The sequence below is a fragment of the Gracilinanus agilis genome, chromosome 3 (genome assembly GCF_016433145.1).
Source record: "Gracilinanus agilis isolate LMUSP501 chromosome 3, AgileGrace, whole genome shotgun sequence".
Classification (NCBI taxonomy): Eukaryota; Metazoa; Chordata; class Mammalia; order Didelphimorphia; family Didelphidae; genus Gracilinanus; species Gracilinanus agilis.
Window position 1 is genome coordinate 9,048,510 of NC_058132.1, and position 10,742 is coordinate 9,059,251.

General features: G+C 43.0%; 1 protein-coding gene across 1 annotated transcript; it reads left to right on the plus strand.

Annotated features, from left to right (window-relative positions):
* The first annotated feature begins 3,677 nt into the window (after positions 1-3,677).
* LOC123240717 (binder of sperm protein homolog 2-like) lies at positions 3,678-6,157 on the plus strand. Its single transcript, XM_044668436.1, has 3 exons — positions 3,678-3,900; positions 4,727-4,873; positions 6,147-6,157. The coding sequence occupies exons 1-3, from the start codon at positions 3,678-3,680 to the stop codon at positions 6,155-6,157; spliced, it is 381 nt and encodes a 126-aa protein (XP_044524371.1).
* Positions 6,158-10,742: the final 4,585 nt, after the last annotated feature.

Genomic DNA, 10,742 nt, shown 5'->3' on the forward strand with positions numbered 1-10,742 from the left:
CTCTTCTCTTTGGCTCATTCTAATCATTAAGGAGTTGTTTTTTAAATTTTTTAAATTTTTGTGAATTGTTGACTCTATCAATTCCCTTTTTATTTGATTTTTAAACTTATGTTCAAGTTCTTTCCAGAGGTTCTTTGGGGACTGACACCCTTTCATACTTGCCTTTGAGGCTTTATATATTTCCATTTTGGCATTATTGTCCTCTTCCAAGTTTGCATTCCAATGTTCCCTGTCACTAAAGTAACTCTCTAAGTTAAGTGTTTTTTCCCCTTTTACTCAGCTTTCCAGTTTTTTTTCCATTATCTTGTCTATACATTGAAGTTCTGCTTTGCTTCTGGGGTAGAAGGAGCACTGTTTCAAGCTTACAATATAGTTGGCTCTGGTGTTTGGGATTGGTCCAGCTGCCTTTGGGTCCTAAAGTGCACTTCAGTATAGGGAGCTTAGTTGGCTTGCTGTGGGGAGGCTTGTAGCTATTTTGTCTACTTGGATTTCCCCAACCCCACCCCCACCATTGCCAGTTCCCCTGGTATCTCCTGTTTTAGGCTAGACCCCACTCTGCTGGCACCTTTCCTCAGACTGTGTGCTGTGGGCTGCTGCTCTGCTTGTTCTCCCAATGCTGTACATTTGTACATGCTAGGCTACTTTCTATTCCCACTCTAGTGAGATGGGACCTTTCTACTTTCCTTTGTTTTCAAGCACTTTTTTCTTTTGTGTGTGGATATTTGGAGATGCTTTTGGCCAAGCTCAGAGTATTCCTTACTCTGCCATCATAGTTCCTAGAAGTGAAAGATCCAGCCATTGCTGAACTAGTTTTCTAGTGTCAGGCTTTTTCCTCTCTATTTTTTGCTCATTTGGGGAGACTTTTTTCTTGATGTTTCCTACAAATTGAAGCTCAGCTCCTTTCCTAGGGTGGAAAGAGTACTGTCCCAAATTTGTGTTGTGGTCTGTTTTGGTGCCTGAGATCAGCTTGGCTGTCTCTTGGATTCTAGAGTGAGCACTTTGCTGCAGGGCTCTGATTGTCTTGCTGTGGAAAGGTTTGCAGCTTTTGAATCCAGACACTGCTGGTGCTAAAGGGTTCCACCCTCTCCTTGGGCTGAATTCCTTCCATTGTTGCCCATGCTGAGTCACTCTGAATTCTGCTACTGCAGTTCCTCCTATTGCCACTTGTACTGTACTGCTTTCACTTCAGCTCTCCCTCTGCTGAGGCTAGATTAAACCCAGCTATGTTCTTCTCTTGCAACTTGCATTGCATTGTACCCAAGTTTCACCTCAAGGTACTGGACCACAAGCTCCCCTCCTGCCCCAGTGAGATGAGCCCTCCTTGCTGTCCCTCCACACTGTTCTGAACTAGAGCATTGCTTCATCCTGTCTTCTGTTGGTTCTGCCACCCCAGGATTCATTTTGAGATTGTGTGTGTGTGTGTGTGTGTGTGTGTGTGGTTCATCTGGAAGATGGTTGTTGAGCTTTGATCATTCTTTACTCTGCCACCTTCACTATGGGAAGTGGAAGTTGCAGCCGTCAATCCATTCAAAATGAAGCACTTATTAAGCACTTACTGTGGGTCAGGCACTGTGCTAGATATTTGAGGATAAAAAAGCAAAACTGAAAGCAATCTCTGCCCTCAAAGGGCTTATATTTGAAAGGCAGAGATATCAGTTCAATCCCTTCTTTGAATAGCTAGAGAAAGTGAGGTTCTCAAAGGAGAAGGGATCCACTCAACCTACCAGAGCTAGGAGGAGGTAATCTAGTCCCACACTTTTGTTTTACAGATGGAAAAATTAAGACTGAGAAGAGATTTGGGGAAAGTCACATATTTGCTAGACTAGCTTTCCAGCCAAGTCCCCCAAGGCTATTTTCTGTAGTTCCCAATAGTGTTGGGGAACAGTGACAAATATGCATACTAATAGGGAAGGAGATAAATGGGAGGATTGGAGGAGGGACAGGTAGGGCTTATGGGAATAAAATCCAGAGCTGGACTAGAACAAGAGACTGACTTCCACAGGGCTTTAGACTGAGATGATTCTGGGGAGAGGATCACTGGCAGGCTGGGTGTGCCTATTCTTCTGCCTCCATGAGGCCAATGCAGGTTAAGGAGGTTTCAGGGGGTAGATGAGGGAGGTGAGTGAGTGCAGAGATAGGAGGGCAATGCTCTGAGAGGTATGTTTGCTCACTTCCTTTTTACATTTCAGGTTTGACCAGGTATAGAAACATTCGACCCCCTCCAGGTAAGAAGAAGATCATAGACTTGCTGCTTGGGGAGAGAAAGGGGCAAAATTATCCCTTCTTCTTCTATCCCTGGTGGGGCTGGCATATGGGCACTGCAGGCACTTTTCTTACTCCCATGTCGAGTTATCTTTCTCTCCTATATGTTACCAGCGTCTCTCCTCCCAACTTTGCCAGTGCTATTTCCTACACCTCTTTTAACCTTGTCTTGAATGTCACTCTAATACTAATGCTATCCCTCCTCCTATCCTAAAGGAGTCCCTACTCCAAATATTAATGTTATCCTTATTTCTAATATCTACCCTTCACCTACCATGAGTGGTAACCAATCTATAAGAGTATCACTGCTGCGGCCCCCATTCTTATTCCCACTTCTGCCTGTAGATTTTTACATTTAATCTGCATCATTAACATTTTCTTCATCGATTTCTTAATCTAGAAAATCAACAGAACAATCAATCAAGCTCTGATCCGTAACACTTTCTGAAGTGTAAGGGATGACATTGGAAATTGAACCGTCTTTTACCCCAGGATAGGAGTGGGTAGAACTGGATAGGATCAGTTATCTGAGCAAAGAGAACCATTCCCGGTATTTAGAGCTGTTGGAGACCTTAGCAATGATACAATCTATTCTTATTTTATAGATTAGAAAGCCGTGGTCTAGAGCAGGGGTGTGATGTATTCAAGGTCTTCCTACATCAAATCCAATATTCATTATGTTCTACTCTGTTCCAATCCAAATTAGGATGAACTGGGGAATGGAGTCAATAACCACTGTCCTCCCCAAGTTCATCCTGATTTCCCCTTTGTAGAGCTGTGTGGTGTCATGATGGAGAAAGTTTGTATTAGAGTGTACACTCAATTCTCTGCCTCCCTTGGGCCCTCGAGAGTGGTCTAAAGAGAATTCAAGGTAACCCAACTCTTCTTTAGCACTGGAGGCAGAGGCTGGGGCTAAAATAAGGAGTATTCGAAGGAGATGTGTGTTGGGGGGGAAAAAGGGCAGGACTGGGAATTGGGAAATCCTAGGATGGATTAGATTCTCTAAGACTCCTTCCAGCTCAGATATTCTCCTAACGAAGCAGTCTAAGGCTTAAACAATACTTTAATCTCAACAACTTTACTTCCATGAAGATTAAATGACTTTTCCACAGTCACAGTTGGCCAATATCAGGACCGAGAGCCCCACTTGGGACTCCTGACCCAAGGGCTGGCAGGCAACTCTCACTCATCGAGATTTCTCTCTGGTTCTGTGTTCCTTTTATTTCTTTATCTATAAGATGAAGTGGTGGGACTTGACCCTCTCCAAGTTCTCCATTCTTCCTCTCTTCAGTAAAGCTCTGAGATTCTGGGACCCCTGGACCCTTTTTAAGTGAGGGCACGTTCCAGGCTGGACTAACCCAGCAGTGTACAGTGGGGTATGAAAATAGAAGGGACTGAAGAAGTTGGGGTAACGGATGGTTGAGCAGCAGGTGCCTTGGATCCTGGGCTGTGCTCCTCGCCTTCCCCCCTTCCAGCCAGTGCTGATCTTTTCTCTAGAGAAACTCCTCAAGCCATGTGCCTTTCCATTCATCTATCAGAATGTGAAGTATGACCATTGCACAACAATCAATAGTGATTATGCCTGGTGCTCAGTGGAACACATCTTCAATGGCAAGTGGCGCTACTGCACTAGCACAGGTGAGTCACTCTGTCCCGGTCATGATTTCTGTGCCACCCCCTCCCCAGTTCCCTCTACCATGTAGCTCAGGAACAGAGCCATCATCTATCTGGAACGGAGAGAATTCTGCTTTGGAACATTCTTACTATGGTTTCAAAACCAACCACCTGAGTGCATTGGGGGATATGTGCCAAGAGAGAGCAATCCCTGAGAAAACGATTGGGGGATCTTAGTGGCCTGAAAGCACAACGGTGTCTCCAGTGCGAGATGCTGACATCCCTCAGAAAGCTAATTGCATATTTGAAGGCAGGAAGAGTAGTGTCCAGAAGCAAGGGAGGTGGCAGTTCCTCTGTCCTCTGCAGCTCTGCTCAGGTTACATCTTTGGTATCGTGTTCAGTTCTAGGCTCCCCACTTTAGGAAGATCAAGAACAAGCTGCAGAGGGCCTCGAGCCCATGTCCTATTTGGAATCCGAGATGTTTAGCCCAGAGAAGGGAAGAGATTTGTCTTTGAGTATTTGAAGGGCTGTTGGGTTTAGAAAGAGTCTTCTTCTGCTTGGCCCTAGAAGACAGAACTAGAGGCAGAAGTAGAGGCAACAGCCAAGGAAGGAGAGAGGCAGATCCTAGAAATGAGTTATGGAGAAATGAAATGAGCCACCTGAGAGAATCATGAACCCCCATCACGAGAGGACTTGGAGCAAAGGCTGCATGCCCTCTTCTGGAAGGGATATACACTCGGGCACATATTGGACCAGCTGGCCTCACTGCTCTCTGACCAAAGGAGACTTTGGTCAATAGAGCTTTCCTGAGGCTGTATTCACTCTGTGCCAACCCTCTGAACCTTCACAGACCCCCCACCATGTATGTTTCCATTCCTCTTCGGGTCAAAGTGGTATCATGACTGCACGGCTGATGGGTTTGTACTGGGCAAGACCTGGTGTGCCCTGACACACAACTACAACATGAACGGGTTGTGGAAACAATGCTCACCCAATGGTAAGAAGGTAAGGGGTGGGAGTCCCCAAATCTGAACAGGGAAAAAGAAGAAGAGAGAGAGAGGGGGAGGGAAGGAGGAAGGGAGAGGCAGAGAGACAGAGAGAGGCAGAGAGACAGAGAGAGACAGAGAGAGACAGAGACAGAGAGGCAGAGACAGAGAGAGAGACACAGAGAGAGAGAGAGACAGAGAGAGAGAGAGAGAGAGAGAGAGACAGAGAGAGAGAGAGACAGAGAGAGACAGAGACAGAGAGACAGAGACAGAGAGACAGAGACAGAGAGAGAAAGGAAGGGGATTTATTAAGCACTTGCTGGATTTAAGTGCTTTGCTGAGAGCTGGGGATACTGACCCTTATCTCATGGGACTCACACTCTAAGAAGAGGCATTTCTCTTCAGAGGGAAGATTTTCTGGAGTGGGGGGTATTTCAGGTGGGCTTCCACAGTGAGGAGAGTAGAGGGGGCATTCCAGATACCAGAGGGCATCTTACCTAAATCAGCCCAATCCATGGGCATAGGTAATGTAAGGGAGGAGAGGCTGAAGGAACCAAGCAGCAGTATGTCTGAGTGGAAGGGTCCCTGGGACCAGGAACCAGGGGAAGTGGGCTTGGGTTTTGTCTCTGCCACAAACCACCCCAGTGAATTTGGCCCAGTGACTTTCTCTGAGGCTCAGCTGCTTTCTTCAAGACACTAGCCTTGGAGATAGGAAGAACCAGGTTCAAATCCCATCTCAGATACTTAATAGCTGTGTCACTCTAAGTAAATGACTTAATCTCCCTGTGTCTCAGTTTCTGCACTTGTAAAATGAGGGAATCAGGCTTAATTTCCTCAAAAGTCTCCTTTAGCCCTAAATCTATTATCCTCTAAAATGAAAAAGGTTAAGCTATTTGGTTTTAATGTCTTATTTAGCTCTGAGATTCTTTGGTTCTAAGTCTTGGGCTCTTAGTTTCTTCATCTGTAAAATGGAGTTGGATAATAAAATCTCATTGGTCATCATAGGATTTCCTAATGGTCTCCATAGGATCTCCCAATACCATGACCCATGATCCTCTCATCCCAAGAATACTCTGGAAGGAGCAGAGCCCTAGCCTCTGGGAGGGAAGTCATTACTTGGCTGGAGTGACATAGGTGGGCCCAGAGCAAGCTTACGACTCCCATTCTTTTCTCCACAGATTTGTGAAGAGAAGACCTTTTTTGCCACAGCCTGCCCTCCTAGCAGATCTCAGCCCCACCTCTTATCCTGATGAGTCTCCGGAAACCCCCAATCCTTCACTGTAGATCTCGCTTAAGGGGCACAGGTTCCCAGTCCCCCAGGAATCATGGGGAAATACTGATCCATTCATTCTGGGAATACTCCACTGGGTAGATACTCCCTGTGCTCTGCTGTCTTTTCTCTGGTTCTTTCTTTGCATGGGCAGTACTATGGCTTTCCTTCTGTTATTTCTTCTTATCCTATTTAGCTCTGAGATTCTTTGGTTCTAAGTCTTAGGCTCAGTTTCTTCATCTGTAAAATGGAGTTGGATAATAAAATCTCGAGAATTGCCTACCCTCAAAGACTCTTTTAATATACCTACTGGACCAGAAAATGTAGGGCAAAAAGGAATCTGAGAGACTAGCATGTCTCAGTCTTGGATTTTACAGCAGAGGAAACTAAGGATAGAGTGAAAATGTCCTCATTGGTTGCATGCTAAACCTATGCAAAGAAAATCCTTCTTCCTAATCCCATCCCCATCCCGAACCCCTTTTCCCTTTCTCATTGCATTTATTCCTGTTGAGGAGCCACTTTTTGAGAGCCAGAAGTAGCAGAGAGAAAACCCAAGTCTGGGGGAAGAACCTTTAGGTGTCTGATGCTTTGCTGGAATGAAGATGCTCTGATGACTTGGGACTTAGAGTCCCTAAAGAGAATAAGACATTGGCACCCCAAACACTCAGTCTGAGACAATGTATCCTTGCTTTATCCCAAGGAGTGGTAAGGACTAGAGTGAGGGGAACCCCTGACTGACTATTGAATCAGTATTCACAGCCTGAAGAAAGGCCTCCTCAGGGGTCATGAGATCTTACTCAAGTAAAGGTTCAAGCCCTTGGGAGCTTTGGATTTGAGCTCTGGCTCAGCTCTAAAGCTAGGTTAGAATTATGTGCCCATTAGTATGAAATGGAGATTCCCGGTTTCTTGACCAATCCTCTAGGTTCCTCTGTGTGTACGGTGATACTCATTTTTATTGTTTTTAAGTTCAAAATAAAAAAATGTTAAGAAATGGAACTTTGCTCACGTGTAATCTTTTTGGAACATGTATATATAACAATGACAAAACCACCATGTTTGTGGGGGTCTCTTACCAAACTTCCTTCTGTTCTTTTGTCTATTTTCAAATGTCTAATTCATGCTTTGGGAAGAGCCAAGGTGGTGAAGTAGGTGTTGGAGATTGTCTGCTGGGAGCTGAGACCTCCAGGCAGGGTAACATGGAGGCCTCAACACAGTGAAAAGAGAGACACTGAGAGCTTCCAGAGGAAGCTTCAGAGAGCCCTTGCCGGGGGCAAGAAGATGAGGTTTTATAGTTGTCAGCTAGCATTTATCATCAACCTGCTACATACCAGGCACTCTTCTAAGCCTGAGGACTAAAATAAAGGAAGAAAGGTCCCCTTGCTTAAGAAGCTCACTGCCTAATGGGGGAGACAGCATACTAACACCGATGCTCAAACAAGATATAGTCTAGCAGACCCTCAAACCCCGCACTTCATCTCTCATCTCCATGCCTTTGCACTGGTCCCTCATGCCTGAAATGTTGTCCCATACTCACCTCCACCTCCTTCTTTCTCTGGTGACCTTCACGACCCATCTCAAAGCTTGCCTTCTTTAGGAGACCTTTCCTTTCCCCCCGGCTGCTAACGCCTTTCCTTTTAAAATTGCCTCTTATCCACTTTGTAATCATATATATTATAGTTGTTTTCATGTTGCCTCCCCCATTAGACTGTATGCTTAATGAAGGCAGGGAACTCCATGTTTAGCACAGTCCTGGCACTTAGTAAGCTCTTGATTTTTTTTCAGTTATACATAGTAGCTCTTTTTCTAAAACTTTTTAAATTTTTTAGAATATTTTTCCATGATTCCATGATTCATGTTCTTTCCCTCCCCCCGCCCCCAAACTCTCCCCCACTCTCCTTGTAGATGATGCACAATTTCACTGGGTTTTACATGTTACATTGATCAAGACCTAATTCTATATTATTGATGGTTGCACTGAGGTGGTTGTTTAGAGTCTACATCCCAAATCATATCCTCATCAACCCATGTATTCAAGAAGTTGTTTTTCTTCTGTGTTTCCGCTCCCACAGTTCTTTCTCTGGCTGTGGATAGTGTTCTTTCTCATAGATCCCTCAGAATTGTCCTGGGTCATTGCATTGCTGCTAGTAGAGAAGTCCATTACATTTGATTGTACCACAGTGTATCCATCTCTGTGTATAATGGTAGACTTTTTGACAATCATGTTTGACATTTTAAAATTCAGATTTTCTCCCTCCCTTCTCCCTTGCCAAGGTGAATAGTCTGATACAAGCTATACTTTCATATAATCAATATTTTCATATTTCTCATGTCATGATAGAAGACACATATCACACATACAACAGAAATCTCATAAAGGAAACAGTGGAAGATGGCAGGCTTTGATCTGTGCTCAGATTCCCACAGTCACTTCTTTGGCTGTGAATAACCTTTTCTTCATGAGTCCATTGGATTACCTTGGAGATTTACTTTGCTGATAATGGTTTAGTCCTTCACAGGTGATCATTGTATAATATTTCTGGTACTGTACATAGTGCCCTCCTGGTTCTGCTCACTTCACTTTACATCAATTCTTAGAAGTCTTTCCATATTTCTCTGAATTTATCCCATTCATCATTACTTACATCCCAGTAGTATTCCATTACAACCATAAACCACGACTTGTTCAGCCTTTCCCCAAATGACGGACAGCCCCTTAAACACTTTTTTTTTTTAAACCCTTGTACTTCGGTGTATTTTTCTCATAGGTGGAAGAGTGGTAAGGGTGGGCAATGGGGGTCAAGTGACTTGTCCAGGGTCACACAGCTGGAAGTGGCTGAGGCCGGGTTTGAACCTAGGACCTCCTGTCTCTAGGCCTGACTCTCACTCCACTGAGCTACCCAGCTGCCCCTTAAACTCTTAATAAATGTTTGTTTCCTGACCGATATTCAAGATCAAACTCTGTGAAAAATGGGGATAATAATTACAGTTATTACCCACCTCACAGACTTGTGAAAATAAAATGACATCATGTATATGAAATGCTTTCCTCATCTTATAGAACTAGATAATGGTCTTTCTCCTTTGAGTAGGCTGTTCCAACAAGGCAGCACCTGTCAAGATCTATTAATCATCTCTGATAAGGACTGCTTATTTGATAAGAAAATAATGGGACACAGGAGATGATCTTGACTGTTAACTCATAGCTGCTTCTCCAAAGTGCCATTGAGTCACAAGTTTATTATATATGAAAATTCAAACTCCCTTTCACCCACAAGCACAGAGAGAGTTTTATAGCTTCTTAGACATTGCAATTAGTTTAGACAACACACAGAAACCTCAGAAACTTCAAGGTGAAGATAAGAACCAGGCTGGACCTTCAGCTATGTGATTATCAGCAAGCTAAGTCTGAGAATACTTTTCTCAGGGGCAAATGCCCCTGCTAAACTAAGATTTCGGCCATGGCTGCATTTCTGACCAAAGGGGAAGAATGTTAACCTCTTAACTACTGGTTTGCTAAGAGGTTAAAGCTTTTCCATAAGGCCACAATACTTTTCAACAAGAAAGGGTGTGGATCACAAAAGGGGTCAAAAGAGGAGTCTCAGATTTTTATCTATTTGAAACTGTTTCTCTTATTGGCTTCCCACAAGCACCAAGAGGAAAGATGTGTAAACTCATGCATTCTAAGCCCTAGAGCTGTGAGAAAAGATGGGCTGGGAAAATTTGTGCTTGGAGCATCTAAAAGCCTACACTAATTCTTTACTTCTTATCTATTGTTTTGAGAAAATGTCTTTTTCTTTTCCTTCTGTGTATTATAAATTTTATTCTAACTGGTCAGAAGGATTCAAGATGGCAGAGGAGAGTCAGGAACTCATCTGAACCCTCCTAACATTCCCCTCCAAACATCTTTAAAATAATTTCTCAAATAAAATTCTGAAGAAGTAGAGCCTAACAAAATGTCCAAATGATTTTATATAAAAGAAAGGTTAGGTCAAAGAACAAATCATTAAAACAATACATCATTTCATAAAAGAGTATGACAACAAGGAGACAACATACCAAAATTTATGGGATGCAACCAAAGAAACACTTAGAAAGAGAAAGAAAGAGTAGAACAATGAATTGGACATGCAACTTTAAAAAGTAGAAAAATAATAAATTAAAAATCACCAATTTTCTGCCAGATAGGGAATCCTGAAAATTAAAGTTTAGATTAATAAAATTGAAATTAAATCATTAAACTAATAAATAAAACTAGGAACTATTTAAAAAATGATAGAGGCTCAAGAGCAATGCCTTCAAATACATCAACTCACCCTGCAATTTCTATCCTACAGAATTGACTCTAGGAACAGGTTTTTAGTAAATGAGCGCCACCTAGTGGGAACACATATGATCTTTCTATCTTTTCCATCTTCCTTTAAAAAATTAATTATTATTTTTTAGATTTTCATAATTATTTTTCTGACATTTTGTTATCTATGTTTTCTCCCTCCCATCCCTTCACCCTCCTCAAGATTACAGGTAATATATGTTGTACATGTACAATGTACAGATATGTACAATACATATTTGTGTTGTAAATGTAAAAGAAGACACATGCCACTTATATT